Source organism: Babylonia areolata, chromosome 26 (assembly GCF_041734735.1).
Source record: "Babylonia areolata isolate BAREFJ2019XMU chromosome 26, ASM4173473v1, whole genome shotgun sequence".
NCBI classification, from domain to species: domain Eukaryota; kingdom Metazoa; phylum Mollusca; class Gastropoda; order Neogastropoda; family Buccinidae; genus Babylonia; species Babylonia areolata.
The window spans coordinates 9,747,378-9,769,904 of record NC_134901.1 but is presented as its reverse complement, the minus strand read 5'-3'; the positions used below and the strand labels follow the sequence as shown (position 1 = coordinate 9,769,904).

General features: G+C 47.3%; 1 protein-coding gene across 5 annotated transcripts in view; it reads left to right on the top strand.

The window, feature by feature from the left end:
• The window catches only part of LOC143300394 (TOX high mobility group box family member 4-like), a 121,314-nt gene that overhangs the window by 74,310 nt on the left and 24,477 nt on the right, over positions 1–22,527 (top strand). For 4 of the 5 annotated variants that reach the window (XM_076614023.1, XM_076614025.1, XM_076614026.1 and 1 more), the window contains one exon: positions 19,971–20,633. In XM_076614023.1, the coding sequence (XP_076470138.1) occupies positions 20,010–20,633 (624 nt within the window). In that variant the 5' untranslated portion in view covers positions 19,971–20,009. Of the gene's footprint in view, positions 1–17,868; positions 17,990–19,970; positions 20,634–22,527 lie in introns of those variants that run through there. The other variant, XM_076614027.1, reaches the window with a different exon arrangement.

Sequence of the window (22,527 nt, the reverse complement as noted above, 5' to 3'; positions counted from 1 at the left end):
GCTGGTGTCTGTGTGAGCGTGTGTGTATGAGCTGGTTCGTTTAGCGAGGCAGATTTTATGTCCTCGTTTTTTTTTCTTCTATATTTTATTAAAAGCATTCTATGATAGTGTTTAACTGAGCAAACCTAGGATCATGATGTGAAGGTGTGAGCAGCGAGTTGGGTTGATGTCAAGGTCGGGCCTCGGCTCCGTTTTTTTTTTTTATAGCGCGTATGGGTCAGTCCGCGCACCTGGACACATATTGGAAACTGGAAACTGGAAATCGAGACGAGGGGACAGTTGACACGAGAGAGAGAGAGAAGGGGAGGAGTGGGGTGGAGGGGGAGGAATATCTATAAATAAAAAAAGAAGAAGAAAAAAAGAAAAAAGAAAAAAGAAAAAGAGGGTAGGAGACTGGTATAAAGGAGATTGGTATAAATGGAAAAGGCAGACCTTCACCAACGATCTCAACGGCACCTGATGGGGGACACACGCGCGCGCGCGCGCGCGCGCACACACACACACACACACACACACACACACACACACACACACACACACACACTACATCTGGCAAGCGGTAACGGTTCAAGAAGTACTCTCACCCCCGCCCCACACCCCACACCCCCTTACTAGGCTACCCCTCCCCACCCCCTTTCAAAGAACTGGCAATATTAACGGTTCTACCACAGTTCTAATCCCCCGCCCCACCCCCAAATCCCCACCTACCATCCCCATCCCCACTGCCCTACACATCCCCCACCCCCGCGCGCTCCCCCTCCCAGCCCCCCAAAAAATAAGACATCTGGCAGTTGCTAACCGTCCAAGCGTGACTGCCCCCCTTCTCACCTCCTACGCCTAACCCCTCCCACCACTACTCAATCCCCCCTCCCCCCCCATTCCCCTCCCCAAAAATGTCATCTGGCAGTAGTACTAAGGTCTAAGCGTGACGCTGCTGCCCTCATTACCACCCCCACCCACCCCCACCCCCAACACACACACCTTGCTTCAAACCGAAACAAAACAATACCTTCAAAAGAAATTTCAGTCATCTGGCAGTGCTAACGGGTCCCAACTTCCCTGTGCCCTCTAGCTCCATACGGAACCCCCCCCCCCCCCCCCCGCATCCCCGCCCTGCCCCCTCCCCTCCCCTCGCCTCCCCACCCACCCCCCATCACACACGCAATCTTAGCCGCCAAAATTACCACACCACAACAGCTTTGTGATGAGGAAACAACAGCAGCAGCAGTTACAACAAGGGTAGACAAGGACAGGTGAAAAAGGCTGGAATCGATCATCTCTCTCTCTCTCTCTCTCTCTCTCTCTCTCTCTCTCTCTCTCTCACGCATACACACACACAGACACACACACAGACACACACAGACACACACAGACACACACACACACACACACACACACACACACACACACACACACAGAGTCTAGAGTGTAGAGGTAAGGCGAGGCAAGGCAGCTCAGTATACCACCTGACGCCAGATGGTCTGTTTTCATCTCCCAACTTTAACAGCTAATAGTCAAATCCTCTCTCTCTCTCTCTGTGTCTATCTCTTTTGGTTTGTCTGTCTGTCTCTCTCTACCTCCATCACTCTCTCTCCATCTCTCTCTCTCTGTCTGTCTGTCTGTCTGTCAGGCAGTCTCTGTTGGTCGGTCTGTCTGTCTGTCTCTCTACCCCCATCTCTCTCTCTCTCTCTGTGTCTTTTGGTCTGTCTGTCTGTCTGTCTCTCTACCCCCATCTCTCTCTCTCTCTTTCTCTCTCAGTCTCTCATCAGTCTGTATTTCTGTCTCTGTTCCCGCCCCCTCTCCTCTCTCTCTCTCTCTCTCTCCATCTCTCTCTCTCTCTCTCCATCTCACTCTCTCTCTCTCTCTCCATGTCCTCGGTAGCTCTCCACCTCCCTTACCCCCTACTGCTCACACCCCTCCCCCCTCCCAATCCCTGTGTCTGTGTTTCACTCTTTCTCTTTCGATGCAATTTTTTCAAATCTCCATCACCGTGTTAATTCGTAGGTGTGTGTATGTGCGTGCGTGCGAGCGATCGAGCGACCGAGCGAGATTTTATTTTACGAGGGTAAAGGAGTAAACACAAAGTACTTGTTTACATCCGGCCCTCTGGGCAAGAATAATAACTGAGAAAAAAAAAGAAAAAAAAAAAGAAACGAGAGGCAATTCACAACACCAACATCAAAATTACACAAGCATGTGCAAACATAAACATAAAATTTATGTACAATACAATATCGCGATAGATGGTTAACAACGAGGACAATAGGGTAGAGGGAGGGGGGGGGGGCGGGAGTGGGAGGGGCGGGGGGGCGGGGGGGGGGGGGGGGGGGGGAGGGCAGATAGCCGGTGCAGCAACCAGACGGACGAACGCGTGTTAGCATGAGTCCAATGTACGTGACATGTAGTGATGGTTAAACTTAGTGGGAAATATTGACGACGACTGGAAAAAGAGAAAGGGGGAAAAAGAAAGAAAAAAAAAGTGGATAAAAACCGGAACGAGCGAAACATATACAGTTTCACGATCTCTTTGAATGCAGGAGAGTGAGATGAGGGATGGGTAGTTCCTGGGAGGGGGGGGGGGGAAGAGAGACAGAGAGAGATAGAGAGAGGCAGACAGAGAGGTGGGGCCGGGGGGGGGTGGGGTGGGGGGGGGAGCTGGTACTTTAGTTTTAAACTGCAGTCAGAATTCATTTGAGATTCATCAGTGCAGAATTGTGTTATTACCTGCGTTTCAGTTACCTGAGCTTTTTCGGTGTGTGTGTGTGTGTGTGTGTGTGTGTGTGTGATCCTTTTTTTTTTTTTCTTTCTGTCTGTCTTTTTATTTTCACGAACTTTCATTCTTTCTCCCTCTGTCAGCTTCTTTCCCTTTAGTTTGGTCCATTCATCTTCTTTTCCTTTCCTCCCTCCTTTCCGTCCACCCCTTCTGTCCCCCCCCCCCTCCCCTCAATTCCTCATCGTGTCCCCCCTCTCTCTCTCTCTTTCTCCCCCCCCTCTCTCTCTCTCTCTGTTTGGGCTCAACTGCACCTGACGTCGTGTATAGTGTTTATGAACCCGTTGTTTTTTTTTCCCGCCTTCCTCCTCTGCCTTCTCTCCCCCCTTCCCTCCCTCCTCCGCCCTCCCTCCCTCCCTCCTCCGCCTCCACACCCATCCACCTCCTATCCCTCTCCTCGTCCTCATCCCCCCCGCCCCGTTTTTTCTGTTTGGGATAACTGCACCTGACGTTGTTTAAGATTTATGAAATATTGCTCCCTCTTTCTTCCATTTTCCGTCTTTTTATTCTTTCATCTTTGTTCCCCCCCTTTCTTTGATTTTCATTTCTTTCTTCCTGCGTATTTTCCCCCCACTTTCTTTTTCCTCCTTCATCTTTTTTCTTCTTTGTTTTTATTATTATTTTTCCATTATCGGGTTGTTGTTTTTCTCGTTTCTTTTCCTTCTTCTCTTTTCCTTCCTGCATTCTTTTTCTTTGTGCCTTTTCTTCGGTCCATCCTTTCTTCATTCCACTTCTGTGATACGGCTGCGTCTGAGGCTGCTTCATTTGGTGTTGTGTTTTGAAGCTCGACTTTTTCCCCCCTTCTTTTCTCTTTTTCTTTCATCCTTTCCACCCATCCCTCCTTCCTTCTTTCCTTCCTTCCTTCCTCCCTTCTTTCCTTTCCCTCCTTCCTTCCTTCCCTCCTTCCTTCCTCCTTTCTTTCCCTCCTTTCTTTCCCTCCTTCCACCCATCCCTCCTTCCTTCCTTCCTTCTTTCCTTCCTTCCTCCCTTCTTTCCTTTCCCTCCTTCCTTCCTTCCCTCCTTCCTTCCCTCCTTCCTTCTTTCTTTCCCTCCTTCCTTCCCTCCTTCCTTCTTTCCCTCCCTCCTTCCTTCCTTTCCTTTCTCCCTTTCTCCTTTTCCTCCTTCCTTCCTTCTTTCCCTCCTTCCTTCTTTCCCTCCACCCATCCTTCCTTCCTTCCTTCCTTTCTGTCCCGCTTTTAGTTTGCCGTCTGGTGAACGAGAAAGTGTAACATATTGATATGAGCGGTGGCCCAGTGGTTAGTGCGCCCGACCAGGAAGCGAGAATCCACTGGTTCAAGTCCCGTATTCTGATCGGGGGGTTTCACCACCGACCACCCACCACCCACCACCGCCCCCTTCCCGCCGACTACCACCACTGGAGCTCAGGGCTGGGTGGGTTGGGTGCCAGTTCTTTGTGATGGGACGACAAACCCAGGTCCTGTGTGCAGCATGCACTTTGCACTCGTAAAAGAACCCCCGGCAACAAAAAAAGTTGTCCCTGGCACGCTGTCCACTTTGATGGTGAAATAAAATACACTTGCAGGCAGAAGGAAAAGGAAAAATCTGTTGTGACAGAAAGTAATACAACAATACAATACAAACAAAACAGATCGATGCAATTCGATATGATACGATACGACACAGTCCAATCCAGTCCAATCCAGTACAATACAATACAAACAAAACAAATTGATGCCATTCGATACAACACGATACAATACAATCCAATACAACACAATACGATACGATACAATACAATACAATACTGTTGAAATCAAAGTGTTTTCCAGTTGCGCATGAATGAGAAGGCCACTCACTGAACATTGTGAACGCTGTGGAGAGAGAGGAGAGAGAGAGAGAGAACCATTCACTGAACATTGTGAACGCTGTGGAGAGAGAGGAGAGAGAGAATCACTCACTGAACATTGTGAACGCTGTGGAGAGAGAGGAGAGAGAGAATCACTCACTGAACATTGTGAACGCTGTGGAGAGGAGAGGAGAGAGAGAGAACCACTCACTGAACATTGTGAACGCTGTGGAGAGGAGAGAGAACATTGTGAACGCTGTGGAGAGGAGAGAGAACATTGTGAACGCTGTGGAGAGAGAGGAGAGAGAGAACCACTCACTGAACATTGTGAACGCTGTGGAGAGAGAGGAGAGAGAGAGAACCACTCACTGAACATTGTGAACGCTGTGGAGAGGAGAGAGAACATTGTGAACGCTGTGGAGAGGAGAGAGAACATTGTGAACGCTGTGGAGAGAGAGGAGAGAGAGAACCACTCATTGAACATTGTGAACGCTGTGGAGAGGAGATAGAACATTGTGAACGCTGTGGAGAGGAGAGAGAACATTGTGAACGCTGTGGAGGGAGAGGAGAGAGAGAACCACTCACTGAACATTGTGAACGCTGTGGAGAGAGAGGAGAGAGAGAACCACTTACTGAACATTGTGAACGCTGTGGAGAGGAGAGAGAACGTTGTGAACACTGTGGAGGGAGAGAGAGAGAACCACTCACTGAACATTGTGAACGCTGTCGAGAGGAGATAGAACATTGTGAACACTGTGGAGGGAGAGGAGAGAGAGAGAACCACTCACTGAACATTGTGAACGCTGTCGAGAGGAGATAGAACATTGTGAACACTGTGGAGGGAGAGAGAGAACCACTTACTGAACATTGTGAACGCTGTGGAGAGAGAGGAGAGAGAGAACCACTCATTGAACATTGTGAACGCTGTGGAGAGGAGATAGAACATTGTGAACACTGTGGAGGGAGAGGAGAGAGAGAACCACTCACTGAACATTGTGAACGCTGTGGAGAGGAGATAGAACATTGTGAACACTGTGGAGAGGAGAGGAGAGAGAGAACCACTCACTGAATATTGTGAGCGGTGTGGAGAGGAGAGGAGAGAGTAAACCAGCTGATTGAGAACCGATTTGTTCCATGAGCACACACGTCTCATCTCTCCTGCTGGTGGTCTTGTTTGAATTACTGCGGTTTTGGTCTGGTCTGGTCTGGTCTGATCTAGTATTGTTTTCTTTTGCTTTTTCACAGACGCGCAGACAGACAGACAGAGAGACAGACAGACACACATATATATAATAATAATAATTTGTATCTCTCTCTCTCTCTCTCTCTCTGTATATATATATATATATATATATATATATATATATATATATATATATATATATATATAGTGTGTGTGTGTGTGTGTGTGTGTGTGTGTGTGTGTGTGTTGCTTTCCTCATTGTTGTATGCAGGATCATTGTCTCTGTGTGGCTGTCTCTGTGCATGTCTGCTTTCTGGTCTAGAGTTGCAACACACACACACACACACACACACACACACACACACACACACACACACACACACACACACACACACACACACACGCAAGCAATGTTACACTTTCTCGAGTTTTTTCACGCGCACGAGAGAGAGAGAGAGAGAGAGAGAGAGAGCTCAGCAAGAGACAAGAGAGGAACGAATGCCAGCTGCTAACATGGAGTCTGGCCTGTTTCTCTTTTTCTTTTAACCGATGAAAAGAGTGGGCGGTTAATCGTCGACAAAGCCTTTGTTTAACCCCTCTCCTCCCAACAGCAAGCACACACCACACCACACCACACCACCCTGCCCTACACTACACTACTCTAGACGACACGTCGATGTTCACACTGCCTGCCTTTGGCTTCAGGAGAGCAGTGCGGGATGGAAGGGTGGAGGTGGGGAGGGATGGAGAGGGATGAGGGAGGGGGGGGAGGGAGGGAGAGTCCTAGGGAGGGAGGGAAGGAGGCGGAGGAGGAGGGTGGAGACGCTTACAGGAGGGGGAAGGGGTTTGGGGGAGGGGAGGTTGGTTAATGCGGTAGTTTTAATCCCAGCCGTGTCCCCTTACCTCTCCTTTCCCCCCTTCTCTCCTCCTCTGTGGACAATTCAATTGGTTTGGTGTGGTTTATTAATCATTTATCTCTCTGTCTGTCTGTCTGTCTCTCTATCTGTCTATTTATTTATTAAAGATGCTAGTCATCGCTTGTATCCAGTCCTCTGGCGGAGATGTTCACGAGACTCATCTTTTTATCTTTTGATTATTTTATTTTGTTTATTCATTGATTTTTTTTTCCCTGCGTGGTTCTGTGGATCTGGCGATCCATTTTGTAGCCTGTGGGGAACAAAATGATGATGATGATGATGATGAAAACACTGCTACTACTACTGTGGAGCGATGGCCTGGAGGTAACGCGTCCCCATAGGAAGCGAGAGAATCCAGGAAAGCGTTTGATTGATTAAGACGTCTTTGTTAACGGGCAAAAAGACTGATGGAAATGCTGGACGCATGGTCATGATCATGCAGTTGACATTTAGAATACACATTTTAACAGCTGTTTGTGTATTAAGTGCTTTGTAATCTGCTGCAGAAAAGGGAAGGCAAAACGAAAGTATTTTGTTGGGGAAAATGCGTGTTGGCGAAAGGTGTGCATGTTTGTGTTTTTCCCCCCTCCTCACTGTATTCCTTTTTCCAGCACCGCCCCCTCCCCCTTTTTTTAATTTAACCCCCCCTCCCCCAAAAAAACAAACAAACAAACAAACAACAACAAACAAACAAACAACAGAAACAACAACAACAAAAAAACAAACAAAACAACAACAACAAACAAAAACAAACAAACAAACAAAAAACAACAACAAACAAACCAAAAACAAAAAAACAAACAAAAACCCATTTAAGAATGTTTCACATTCTTCTTTTTCCTTGTCATTTCATTTCATTTTCTTTTTGGTTTCGGAGTAGTATTGTGTGTGTGTGTGTGTGTGTGTGTAATGATTTATATCTCCACGAATTTGATGCTTGATGCATAATCAGTCTTTTTCCTTCAATTGATTTTTTTGCTAATCTGTATGTGTGCGCGTGCGTGCGTGCATGCTTGTGCGTGTACGTCTGCAAGAGAGAGAGAGAGAGAGAGAGAGAGATTGTATGTGCATGTGCATGTGTGTGTGTGTGTTGGGGGGAGGGGTAGCAAAAGCACACCTGTATAGGATAGGAATTTTTTTTTTTTTTTCTGAGGATGGTTTCTTGCAAGCCAGCTTCCTTGGTCGGTAGTTTTGTGGAGAGGCTGGCCGGCACATCACGGCAACCATCTGTTGTCAGAGGCACTGGAGGCAATTATAGGACAGTCATTAGAGGCTATAAAAGTACGGGAGTTATACATATGACAGCCATTAGAAGTAATTATAGGAGTTATTAGAGGCAATTATTTAATAGGACGACCATTTAGAGGTTAATTACACCGACGATGCATAACCATTTTCGGCGGAGGAGGAGAAAGGAGCACCCCAATACCACATGCCAACACCCCACCCCAAGGCTACACCCGCATCCTAAGAACGACAGCTCGCAGTAAAAGAGGGGACAGTCAAAAGGCGGTTTCTTGTTGTTTTGTTGTTGTTTTTTTTATGTTGCTGTTTTTTTGTTTGTTTGTTTGTTCCCCAAGCTGTCGTGGCATTCCAGCTGTGCAAAGTTTGGTTCCCTAAGATTGCTGCTTCGCGCACTGACTGTCACTGACGCACAGAACAAGAAAACGACGGGGTGCAGGTCCGATTCGCCTGCTCTTCGATCGTGCAGCCACCACCCACCCTCAGTGGTCTTTGGAAAGTTTGAATCTTCGTCCTGTTTCGCCCACCCGCCAGTCCCCATTTCGCCTACTCATCTCTCTCTCTCTTTCTCTCTCTCTCTCTCTTTGTCTCTCTCTCTCTGTCTCTTGATGTTAGTGTCCCAGTCTCTGTCTCGCCTCTCTCTGTCTCTGTCACACACACACACACACACACACACACACACACACACACACACACACACACACACACACACCCCCGTTTGTGCGCAGATTCCACGTTCAGCTCCTGTGAACACTTGTAATTGTGTACGGGTCTTGAGTCAGGGCGAACTGGTTCCAGTGCTTTCAGGGAAGTGACTTCCGAACGAACACGATGATACACTCCAGTTCAGGGCAAAGCTTTGTCACTGGCCCCCAAAACAGGAGAGGAGAGTTTGCTGTTTCATAATTACCGATAGAGAGACCAGACCGTCAGCCCGTGAGACTGAGCCAGGAGTGAAGTTTTTGAAAAATTCTTCTGCTTTTTTTTTTTTTAACACATACACACGATCGCGTACACACACACACACACACACACACACACACACACACACACACACACACACACACACAGAGCAACTGCGCACTTAGGCGAAATGGGAATAGGCGAATCTGGATCACCAATTTAGTGATTGGCGAATCGGGAATCGGCGAATGGCGATGACACCAGTGAAAACACAGAAGGACGGGGATGACTGGACACTGACGACCTGTCGGCTTCCGCTCTGTTAGGTCAGGGTGTCCTCATGCTGTGGTCAGCGCTGCTCTGCTCTTTGATGTTGGTCTGGCTGGGACGTTCAGAAAGGAAATGGTCCCCCCTGACCTACCCCACCAAAAGGAAATGGTCTCCCTTGACCTTCCCCACCACCAAAAGGAAATGGTCTCCCTTGACCTACCCCACCACCAAAAGGAAATGGTCTCCCTTGACCTACCCCACCAAAAGGAAATGGTCCCCCTTGAACCACCCCACCCCACCCGGAATGACAGCCAAGGTTCCACCCCATTGAACCATGCGACCTTCATTTAACCAAGACCTCAGCCCTGATCAGCTTGACTTACGAAGGCTTTAGCCAGTACATCGTTCAGCTCGACTCTTTTCTTTGGCTGTGGTCGTAACGAAAGGGACAAAGAGTTTGGTGACTGATTTAAAAAGAAAAGAAAAAAAAAAGAAAAGAGTCAAATACTTGTCATTCCTGGTGGACATCTGTCACTGTGTCGTGCGTGCCTTCTGTTGTCTGCACCTGGAGGTGGAAGTTGACCAGTGGATGGGTGGTTGGCCATGGCGTTGTTGTTGTTGTTGTGGGTGGGATATCGGACACAAAAGCATCGTGTTTGGCTCGGGGCCTAGCTCTTGGTCCAGTGGGTAGGTCTTGCTTAGCTTTTGGTCCAGTGGCTTCGTTGAAATGATGGGGGAGCCAGGGTCCGTGCGTTCGTTTCCCAACTGGCTAGGAACGTACATATTATATCGATGTCTTCCCCGTGTCGTTGACAGCGGGCCTTTGATGTCATGGTTAATGTCTTGTTCAACCTTTAACACGACGTGTGTGTGTTTGTGTGTGTGCGTGTGCGTGTGTGTGTTGTGTAGGGGGTTGGTCTGTTGAAGCGTTGAAGGCATGAGGTGTTGGAAGGTCAACAGAAATCGTTAAGTTTATGTGCGACTGTCGTGCGTTTAAGTCCTCAGTATATATATATCTCTCTTTCTCGTGTGTGTGTGTGTGTGTGTGTGTGTGTGTGTGTGTGTGTGTGTGTGTGTGTGTGTGTTTGACCTCTTTATGTCCCTGTCTGTCTGTCTCTCCCCCTATCTTTCTCTCTCCCTCCCTCATTATTGTCAAAAGAAAGGACAAAGAAGGACTGGCTCAATAAAACGTCATGCATTGTCTTTCTTCCGCCAGTAGCCTTTATCTCTCTTGTCTTCGGAGTGCTTTCCCTTGTCTAGTTTCCGGAAGGACGTGTTTTCTGGCCAGCAGTCGAAGGATCAGGTGCAGTGGCAGTGTAGAGGCCAGTTCTGTTCTTCGTCGCAAAATAGAGAGGGAAGAAAAACCACTTTGATATCACTATGCCCGTGTTAGGACTGCCGTCATCGCTGGAGTGTATACTCAACAACTTCCTGCGGGTGCACACTTTGTTTTCCTACAGAGTGTTCGGAAGGGCGAAGCGCACTGTGGTCGTTCTTCGTTTCAATGTCCCTTCTGGTCGGCCTTGCAACGTGAACTACTGTGCTACGTATCGCCGTCACTGCCCCTCACGGATCGTCCGCGGAAAGAGAAGACCAGAGGAGGAGGAGGAGGCGTACAGACAGGCGAGGGCACCGACAGCAAGTGGCAACGTGACTTCACCTGGTGGTTCGATTCTCTCCAAACCTTCCCGTGTGCGGTGTGGTGTGGAGGACCAGGTGACGGTGTCCTGTGGGGACCGGTCTGTGCAGCACACACCTCTCCTTTCTCCGTGCTGTCACCGTGACGATGCACAAGCACGTGAAACGCCGCTCGCCGGTGAAAAAGTAGCTCGTGGCCTTGATACAGAGAACAAAGCAGGTCAGAGTTCAGGGACGGTGACTCACGATGATGACAGCGTAAGTAATGCGAGTGACTGGAGGATGAAAAATGACACGTAGCTGCTGAAGTTGAGGTGAAGAAAGATAAAACGCCTTTCTTCTGATATTGCAGTTTCTAGAAGGCTGGTTCTGTCGTCGAAAGCACGTTCCATTTTTGGAAGATGACAGCCACTGTCGGTATGACTGACTACAGTTTGCTCGTTTGTTTCAAGGAATCGGAAGTAAAATGAGTAGACGCCATCCTTTTGAAAAAAAAGTCTCCATAAAAACAAAACCAACAAGCAAAGAAAAGCGGAACTCAGGAACATGACGTAGCAGTCAGATTAGAAATGCCGGGTCCAGTTTGGAGTGGATGGAAATCTTCATGCCGTGTGCACGTTGTAAAGTCCGCAAAGCCAGCAGCATTGAACAGTAAAGAACTCAGTGTCGATGGCTTTTGATTTGCAGTTTTGAATGTTTGTTCATTGTAGTTATTGTATATTTTGGAGAACCACTGTTTGGTTGTTAGCCTTCTGGTTGTTGGAATAAACGCTGTTGTAGATCCTTTCATCATGATGTGGTTGCCATGTCACGCACTTACCGTCCTTTGTGAAGACCTCTGTACTGTATATGCCTTCATTCTGGTGGAGTTTAGTTAACGACATGTTGGTTTGCGCTCTTGATGTAAGTTGAAAATCAGATGAAGGCTTTGTTATTCAAGGGAGTCCTTGCTTTCTCCTTCCTCCTTCCCGTTACTTGTAGTACCTTCCGGTGGGGTTGAGTTTATCGCCATGTTGGCTAGCACCAAGGTCAAGTTGTTCAGGGCTTGGATGTTGGTGTTGTGATGGTTTCGGTTGTTGCGGTGTGGTGCCCCGGGCTTTCCTTCATCTTAGTAGCTCCTACCAGTAGAGATGAGTTTAACGACCTGTTGGCAAAATGCATTTAAGGTCAAAGTGTTCAGGGCTGGGGTTTTGGTTCAGTGAAGGCTGCCTTGTTGGAGGGGGTGATTCTTGGATGTCTGTCCCGGTGGAAGGTCCGTCTGGCGTTCCGGTGGGGAGCTCTGGCTGCCGAAAGGGGAGTGTTCAGTTCCAAGGGTTTGAAGTCCCGGCTGGCGTTCCTGTGTAGTTCCTTCCGAAAGGGTGGAGTTTAAAGAATTATTTGGCTGACGTCCTCAAAGTCAAGTTGTTCAAGGTTGAGGTCTTGAAGAGTTCCTTTGCCTGTCTGCATGGCTTTTTTTCCCAAGCGGGTCATCACGACCCGTGCATGCCCACCCGTACACTCCCCCCCCCCCTTCGTCCCCCATCCCCTCACCCCCACAGCTGCATCCAGGCTCAGGAAACGTAATCCATCAAAGGAGAGCCCGCATTGTTGTCCTCTTCAGCACACCCGGCAGTGGCTTTTTGATCTGACAGGAGCGGGGTACCACCCGTCAACCACCTGTCAGACTGATACAAGCTAACAGTTAGGCCAGCACAAAGTGAGCGCTGTGTGATCAGTGGTTTGCTCCACTGCACGGGGAAGTCATTTACAGCTTGGTCTTTTATGAAGGACCGTGACTAAAACTAGCAGGCAAGACTGCACTGGCTCCAAGTGCTGCAGCATTGGGAAATAATTGGCCCTAAGGAACCATCCCAACGCCGACTGTTCCAAAGCCCGTTTGGCCGAGTGAGTGTGGATTTAACTTGGGCAAGACACTTTTCCGTTTTCATCAACTTCCAGCCCAGATAGTCGGGACAGCAGTTGCCTTGTCTGCTATTCTGTTGGTCATAGTCGGACACAACTATCATACATTGTATTGGTTTTGATCACAACACAATTCTCTGTGATAAATCAGGCTGGTCTTCTGGAGGAGACCGCGTCGATCTGTCGACACCGATGACCTTGGACATGAGCTACGGTCATGGAAGCAGAGGGGGGAGGGGGCTGAGGGGTGGGGGTGGGGGGTTTGGGGGGGGGGGGGAATCGAAACAAAGGCAGTCAGCGTGTGAGCAGGGCAGGGAGTTGGGCTTGGGGTGATTCTTTTTTCATTTTTCTCTATGACATCTTTTTTGTTGTACATGATGATCAGTGAAGATAGCGATAATGTTGAGGCTATAAGGGGTTTTAATTTGAAATCAGCCATACGAAGACCACGAATTTATTGTTAAAAAAAATAAAAAATCTGATTAACAAAAATACGTGATCTGTGAATTTAGCGACCTTTTCCCAGACCCGACGTTGCCAGAAAAGACATAGAGCGACTGACTGGCCAGACAGCTGGCACGTGCACTCAGACAGTGATTGTGTGGTGTTGCTCTCTCATGGGCAGAAAGTTGGTGAGGCTTTGAAGGTCCGTGGTGGTTAGAGGTACAGTGGTATGGATGTGCACTGTGCTGTGGGCGTCAGCCAGGGTCCAGAGGTTCACAGAGGTTTATATCCCCTGACAGCTTCCAACACGATTCGTCAGGACACGTGAACAACATTATGAAAAAGGCTGTCACAGCTTATTTAAAAAGAAATTCTGAAATTTACGAAAAAGACTGTTAGTTTTTTTTTGAAAGGCGAGTTCAGTGGTGGGGATTTTTCAGGTCTCCAGGTCTGCATAATTATGTGCAGACCTGTTAGTGCCTGAATCCCCTTCGTGTGTATTCGCACGCAGAAAATCAAATACGCACATTGAACTCCTGTAATATATGTCAGCGTACGGTGGGTTATGGAAACAAGAACATACCCAGCAAGAACATACCCAGGAAACGAATGATGAGCGCCCAATGGCAGCTGTCGGTCCAGCTCTACCCAGGTAGGCAGCCCGTTGTGAAAATGACTCCCGTGTTTGTAAAGCGCTTGGAGCATGGTCTCCGACCGAGGATAGGCGCTGTATATGTGTCCATATACTTCCCATTCGCTCATCACAAGTCTCTTCAGAAACGGCGTTGACGGGTGGAAAACCGTGCTTCAATGAATGTATGATCTGTTGGGAGTTCGAACCGGCAAACTTTCGTAGTTCTCAGTATCACGTAAGCATCGCTTAACCACAGTTCAGAAAAGGGTTGATTATACTGATTTATGTTGAATATTATAATACAGTTCAATTGGAAAATGAGCGAATATGGAAGTAGTCTGTATATCAGCAGTGTAGGTTTTCGATTATTGTGATTAGTCTGTGTGCATTTTTTGCTCATTTATTTAGCTGCATTTTGGGGATGATGTTTAGTTTGTGCTCCTTTTATACCCCTATTTCCTTTCCCAACCATTTTGGGATTTAAAAAAAAAAAAAAGAAAAAAAAAAAAAAAAAAGCAGAGCTATACTCAATTAATTAACAGTCAGTCAGTCTGGAAACGTCTCTCCTCCTCCTCCTCCTCCGTACCACAATCACGCCCCCACCCCCCACCCCTCCTCTTTTTTTTTTTTTTCCTTTAATCAGAAAATCTTTGCCGGCAGAGAAAGACGGACATTGGGAGTCTAAACGAACCATCAATAACGGCAGTAAAACTGCCCCCGTTGAGTTGGGAGAGAAGTCAGACGTTTGAGAAATGACGGCGGCGGAAAGAAAGCCTCCCCTTCCCATCCGTCCCCCCCTTCCCCCCCCCCCCCCCCCCATTTTTTATTTTTTATTTTTTTAACTTCCCTTCTTCCCGTCTCAGCGCTAATGAAAGGGACGTCCAAATATGCATTAATCGAGCCCCCCCCCCCCCCCCCAACCCCCACCCCCCACACACGCACACACCCCTCCCACGCCCCATCCCTCCTTCCCTGCCGCACCCCCTCCCTCCATCCCCCCTCCTTCCCTGCCGCACCCCCCTAACCCCCACCCCCTGTCTCCTTCCCAACCATTGCAAGCTGCAAAGGACCTGAGCAGCAGCAGTAATTCTTTCACTGCAATCAACGGGGCGGAACGAGAGACAAGGGAAGGGGGGGGGGGTGGAGGGAGGGGGGAAGAACACAAGGGGGGGGGGGGGGGGTTCGTGTGTTCTTTTTTTTTTTTTTTTTTTTTGTCGGAAGGAAAAAAAAAAAGTAGGGTTTTGGGGGAGAGAGAGAGAGAGAGAGAGATTGGTCAAGTGGGACGTAATTAAAACAGGGACAGATGGGCTGGTCGGTCTGTCTGTGTCAAAAAATGAGACCCTTCATTCCTTCTCTCCCCCCTCCCCCCCCCCGCCCGCCTGCGCCCCCCCCCCCCCCCCCCCCGCCCCCCCCTGCACCCCTTCCTTCCACCCTCCTGTCAGTTTTTCTCACCTCCTCCTCTTGGGATGCAGGGAGGGAAAAACGCGCGCGCACGCGCGCACAGACAGACAGACACACACACACAGACACACACACACACACACACACACAGACACTATATGCACACGCACGCGTGTGAGAGAAAAATGATATAAAGAAGTGTGTGTGTGTGTGTGTGTGTGTGTGTGCAGGGAGAGAGAGACAGACAGACTGTGTGCACAGTCGCAGCTCAGCGTGTTTGTGTGTGCGCGCGCGGCGTGCGTGCGTGCGTGCGTGTTTGGTTTTTGTTCCCGAAGGCAAACAAAAGCCTGAACAGAATTGTTTCGTCACTGTTTTGATATCTCTCCCCCACCCCCCACCCCCCATCTCCCGCCCCTCTCTGTGGCCTCCCCCCCTCAGTACCCCCCCATCCCTCCACCCCCCCTCCCACACACACACACCATTGTTCTCATTCACACTTTGTTATCCTACCCCTCATCCGCCTCTTTTTATTTTATTTTATTTTTTTTACACAACTCCGATATTCTCCCCATCCCAGTTTTTACATCAACATCACCATCTCTCTCCCTCTCTCTGTCCCAACCTCCCTCTGTTTGCTCCAATGGTTTGTCGAGATTGGTTTGTCTTCTGACATACGTCAACATCATAGCTCCGCCTTTATTATAATTATTATTGATATTATCATTGTTTATGATTGCTGTTGTTGTTTGTTTGTTGCACTGTGTAGGATATCCTACGAGGAGAGCCTTACATTCTATAAACAGTTTCCTTCTGACATACATTAACTTCGATGCACTGTCTTGGTGATGATGATGATGATGATTATTATTATAAAAATCTATTCTTTTATATATTTTTTATGTTTTGTTGTATTTCATTTCTATTTTTATTGTCCTTTTTATTATTGTGTAAACAAAGTGAGTCTATGTTTTAACCCGGTGTTCGGTTGTCTCTCTCTCTCTCCCTCTCTCTCTCTGTGTGTGTGTGTGTGTGTGTGTGTGTCCGTGGTAAACTTTAACATTGACATTTTCTCTGCAAATACTTTGTCAGTTGACACCAAATTAGGCATAAAAATAGGAAAAATTCAGTTCTTTCCAATCATCTTGTTTAAAACAATATTGCACCTCTGGGATGGGCACCAAAAAAAAAGAAAAGAAAAAAAAGAAGCCTAATTATATGCAAACTGCATTTACTGTTATGTTTATATTTTTTGTATTCTCTAAACTTGGCACTTTGATCTGATATTCTGACCCAACAACAAGAGCAGTCATTGTTATCATTTTTTGTTCAAACAGGAACTTCTTTTGCTGAGCATGGAAGCTTTATTTATTTTGCAAACGTTTTGGTGCAGATAGTAAAAAAGGGAAATTACTCTGTAATTAATGCTAGGGGACTTAATTTGCTTTAAACTGATCTTTCTCATCTTAAACATTAACATTTTGAAATTATACTCAATACATAAAAAGCTTGGAATTTAAAAAAAAAATGTATCACAAGTGAGTCTTGAAGGCCTTGCCTCTCTTGTTTTTTTATGCACTGTGTGCGGTGTACTCCGTGAGCGTGCAATCTGTAGATGACTTTTTTCTGTCTGCTCGCACTTCTTTTTTCCCTTTTCTTCGTTAAACTACCTATAAAAAATCATTTCTTATATTTCTTTCTCTCCAGATTTTTATTGATTATTATTATTAGTAATAGTAGGAGTATTATTATTATTATCATCATCATCATCATTATTATTATTATTCAAACGTGCGCGTGTTCAAACGTGTGTGTGTGTGTGTGTGTGTGTGTGTGTGTGTGTGTGTGTGTGTGTGTGTGCAGTACGTGCATGTGTGAGTATGCACAAGTTTTTGTATTGATATGCACTTGTATGTATCCTAATTTCTACTGTATCTGTGTTCGTGTATGATTTTCGATTTATGTTCGTACCTTGTTTTGTACTATCCCCTCCAATATTCCTTGTGACCCCGGTGCACTTGGTGATAAAGACATAATCTGTTCTATTCTATGATTGTTATTATTTTAGTTTCAGCACCTCTAAGTGTGGAGCTCTTGTTTGCCAGGTCGTTCTGTCTGTCGCCATAGTAACGAAATAGTACGTAACCACTGTTCCCTTGTTTCTTTTCCCGTGTTTCGTGTGTGTGTGTGTGTGTTGGGAACATCGTTTTGAACTGGACAGAATGGTAGAATTTGGAGAAAGACCTGTTGTTTGCAGGAATTAAACAGTGAACTCGTTCTCTGTAGTCCGTTTCCTCCCTCAACCACCTATCCATTCTGTTCAATGGATTTCCGATTAATCAGAGTCAGAACACCTAACTACAATGTCTATAATATACTTCACGTCAGCGTACAAGAATCGGTTGAGTGACAGCATCGAACCCGCTTTCACTGAGGTTAATAATGATTCAAGGTGAAAGGGGGGGAAAACACGTGGACCCTTTTGAAAACAGGAGAGAATGTACGGCTGGTCTGTGTGTGTGTGTGTGTGTGTTTTCAACAACCACCAAATCTCCTCCAGCCATGCACGCGAAGTCCCTTTCAGGCCGTCGAGACGTTTGATTTGTCGCCAGCCAATGGCGTGCTGTCCTCGCGCCGTCTGTGTGTACCACTCACAGGCACGCGCTGAGCGCGAGCACAGCATGCACTCAGACCATAGCTTGCGGCTTAACCCCCCACCCAAGTTTAGGGGAGCCGGCAGTTTCGTTTGTTGGTGAGGGGAAAAAAGGTCGGCTTCTGTTCTTGCAACTGTGCGCTCACTCGTGAAAAGTGAAGCCCAACTGGTTTTTTTTTATCTTCATCACTTTGTCAAGCAGAATGGATACGCCAAGATTCGGAACACGTGGGTATATTTTCAATGGGAATAAGGGAGGGGGGAGGGGGGGGGAAGTTCAGCTTTCTTCATTTTCTTCTTTACGAAGAAGCGGACAGTACAGGCGTGTGTGACTGAAGGTAGTAGCACAGTGATAGAGAATGACTTGTCACAGTGATGGGGCTGCTGTAGCGGAGTCCGTTAGACGTTTTTCTGATCCAGCCAGGGTTAGAGGCCCCGTTTCGGCATAACGTGGTGTTCTTGGGAAAGGCACTTTCTTCCGATTTTCCTCACTCCACCCAGGTGTAGATGGGTTACCTGACTTAGGGTGGGGGAGGAGAGGACTGGGCCCGCGTTCCTCCTCCTCCTTTAAAAAAAAAAAAAAAAAAAAAAAAAAAAAATCCTCCCCCATCCCCCAGTTCCAGTGCCGTGAAGCGAGAGGAAGGGGTTGCTGATGGCAGGGTAGGGTGGGTGAGAGGTTTGCCGGATGGTTGGCCTGGCTGATCTGGATAGTGCGTGATGTGTGTGATCTGTTGTGGGATCTTTGGGAACACACAGCGGTCCGCCCGAAAAGCCAGTTCCGCTGCCTGTCGTGATCTCTTGTGTCTCTGTGACCCAATAGTTCGACTTGAGATCACCCTTGACGAGTGGATGTGTCGCGTGATGTACTGGTGCGTGCTCTATTCTCATGCCGTTTGCGAGCGTGGTTTCAACAGTTCTTCGTGACGGACTTACATGCATGCAGTTTAATCTGTCATAGACTCACTGTACTTTGTTGAATGTGTATGTAAGATAGTTCATCCATTATGGATGGTCGAGCTGACAGATGCAATCAGCTGTTTCATGTTAGTCGTACTTTCTGTATTTGCGTTAATTGTGCATGTGTTGATAATATTTACACTTTGTTTGATTTTATTATTATTTTTTTTTTTTTTACCCGGACTTGCTTGGGTCGACCACTGTTTTATTTTGTATATAAATTACACAATCAACTAAACACCATGGAAATAATCAAACCAATACCCGGCATTTTATAACCATGTCATAGTGATCAGTAGCATTTATGGATCTTTTATCTCTTGAAAATGTACTTGTATCCCCCTGTCAGAAGGACTGGGACAGTCAGTAACAGTAAAACATCAAAGTGTGTATTTTGTTGAAGATGAATAACCTTCCTTTACCACCCAGCTGTGTTTCAAAAAATGGGGGAGGAGGGATGGAGAGGAGGGGAAGGCGAGGGATGAATGTGGGGTTGAGGGGAGTGTAATCTTTTTATGTGTTCCTTTCCCACCTTTTTTTTCATGATTTGTTTGTGGTGTTTTTTGTGTTTTTTTCTTGATGGATAACTGTGCCAGTTACAATCGCCATGCCTTCATGATGCCTGTGTATCCATGCCGAAGGTGTGGAAAACTCCAGTGCTGGCTCACTGCTTTCAGGACTGTTGGTTATATTCCGGAGCTGTCGTGGCAGAATCGGTTAGGCGTCGTGCTACTGATCCAGTGTTTCACCAGATCAGAGGATGACTTGTCACAGTGATGGAGCCGCTGTGGCACAGTCCGTCACCCGTCGATTTTCTGATCCCACGTTCACCAGTGACCAGGGTTGGAGGCCCCGTTTCGGCAAGCTGTTGTGTCCTTTGGAAAGGCACTTTACTCCGATTTTCCCATCTCCAGCCAGGTGTGAATAGGTACCTAACTTCGGTTGGGGAAGGTTAGACGGCAGAAGGAAAGAATTGGGCCCCTCCTTCCTGTGCCAATTCCGAGACACGGTGGATGAATCCACAGCCCCAAAGAATGTAAAAAGCTATATAAAAACTTTAAACCCCACCGCACCCTTCTCTCTCTATATATAATACTATCCGACAACTTCATTTGATGATTTCTAGCCCTTTATCTGTCCGTATTTTTCTACGTGGCTGTCTCTATCTGTTTGTCTCTTTCCAAACTCTTTTCTTACAACAATATTTTACATTTTGCGAGGCTGATAAACATGGTGTGTGTGTGTTTGACAGTTCCACGCTCCTTCCAGTTTCGTGGAGAACGACTTCCACATGAACTCGTATACCATGAGCAGTGACAGTGACACGTCCCCAGCCTCTTCCCAACAACAACAGCAGCAGCAGCAACAGCAGCAGCAGCCGGCACAACACCAGCAGGACCACATGTATTCCCAGCTGGCACACCACCAGCCCTTGGGCCCCATGACCTTGACCCCCTCCATGGACCCCTCCATGGGGCTGGGCGTGGCCAACTGCAGCGGGGGGTTAGTGCCTGGTGTGTCCTCTGCCCCGCTGGACTCGTTGGCGCCCAAGTTCCCCCCGCAGAACTTTGATGTGCCGGACATCAGCCTGTCCAACAGCCTGACAGCCATGGGCGAGGGGGAGGCTCTGGGGGGGATGCCGGCCCCCCAGGGCAGGTCCCTCTTCGAGGACATGCTGACGTCCCAGACCGAACCCATGATGGAAACGTCGGCCATGCAGATGCCCCCTCCCCAGGCAATGCCTATGCAGCAGCAGCGGCCGTTGACAACCATCAACCAGAGTCAGGTGGCCAGTCAGCTGGGGTTCCAGTCCATAGGGTCCACGGGGGCCCAGACTGGCACCGGGGGTTCCCACACGTCCTCGCCTGGCAGGGAGAGCAGCGAGGATAGCGATGACAGTCTGCCTTTGGCGCAGGTGGGTTTTGGTTTTTGGTGGTTGTGTGTGTGTGTGTGTGTGTGTGTGTGTGTGTGCTATTACTCTGAGCACTCTAAATGTCTTGACTCTAAACTCCTTGCATTTTATCTTCCTTCCACTTTATGTGTGTGTGCGTGTGCGTGTGCGTGTGTGTGTGTGTGGTCCTCTGTGTGTGTGCATGCTTGGTTGGAGGTGGTCATGGTGTTGGGTGTGCAAACACACATTGGAGAGAGTAAATCCCAAAAGAAAAGACACCCTGGCGGTACCATCAGTTGTGCCATGTCATCGAGCAACAAAAAGAGACGCAGCGAGAAACGCCCCCGTAACATAGGGACGTCCCCATTATTTCTGTTGTGGCAGTTTTATAACATTTCCCTCACAAGTTATCATCGAAGTTTATCTCCTGCTGGTTCAAGTGACGCTCTGCCTTGTCACCCTGTAGGTGTCTGATTACCGAGCGAACCCCCCCCCCCCTGCCTCTCGCCTCTCTCCACAACGGCTGGTGAGAGCGACCAAACCTCTCAACCGTGACATTCTCACGTTCTTTGCTATCGTATCCAAGCTGCGTTGAAGAATATTTGTCAGATGTTTTCCATGACTGTTATTCCAGTCGATTGCTCAAAGAGGTTTTTAATTGCTTTTATTAGCATTGCCTCTCAGTTTTCCCCCCTGGCTGTAGAGACATGAAGAGCATAATGACTGACATTCCCTTTGGGAAAGACATCATAAAATATGATGAAACCCTCGTGGAACATCATATGTTTCATGCTTGGGTTTAACTCGAGTTGTGTCTTTCAGGCTGTGGATGTTTTAATTCACAATAGCTTTTATTACCATCAGGCAGTTGAGACAGTTTATGAAGGACGAGAGAGGAGAGCAAAGGAAATAATGGAAGAGAGGGATGGCAATGTTGTTTTTTTTTCTTAAAAAAATACTCCGGTGAATGTTTTAGATCGACCTATGTTGTATGTGTGCCTGTGATAATTTCGAATGTGTGTGTGTGTGTGAGTGCACACTTATGCAAGACATTTGTATTTTATTTTTACAGAATCGATGTGTGTGGGTGCTCATGTGCGCATAATGTTTATTTTTTTTTTTTTTGCTGAAGCAGTGCTTATAAGTTTGATGGTGGGGATGGTATGTATACGTACATCTCACACAGAAAAAAACAAACAAATCAAAAACAAGCCAGATGTTCAAACCAGAGGTCAATATAGAGATAAAAAAAGGGAGAAAAAATACACCTCGTACCCGCAGCTGAACATCAAACAATAAAAAGACACACACAATCGTTGGAAACGCTCCATGCGTAAGTTAGGACATTTCCATTGGGCATGTGTTAGCAATTTGGTAACATTTCCTCTAAGCCTCCCTGAAGTACCCGTGAAAGTCTATCTCCTGCTGGTCTAAGTGGAGCAAGGCCGTTCTTCCTCTGGGTGTTGGATTACCGAGCGAACCCCCAGTAGCTTCTCGCCCCAGTCGACAATGGCTGGTCAAGGTGACGAAACCTAGCACTCTCTTGATGTTCGTCACTTCCAAGACCAACAGGCCTTAAAATGATATTCGCTGGACTTTTTCCAAAAGTGTTGTACTTAGTCAGCTCTGGAAGAGGTAACAGATGTTTGCTTAAGGACGAAATTCTAAATTGTCTAGATATACGTCTCCACTTCAAGTTTACTATTTGTAAAGATATGAAAGGAATAAAACGAGCATTCAGTTTGAAAAGGATAATTCGGGAGTTAAACCTGGGAGACTCAGGGATTTTCATGATGGTTTTTATCGCTGTCGGGCAGGTGAAGTGGGGTCTGAATGAAGAAATAGGAGGAGAGTAACGATCATCATCAAAATAGAAGGGGAGAGAGAAAGAGGGTTATGGTTTTCATGTGACAACAGG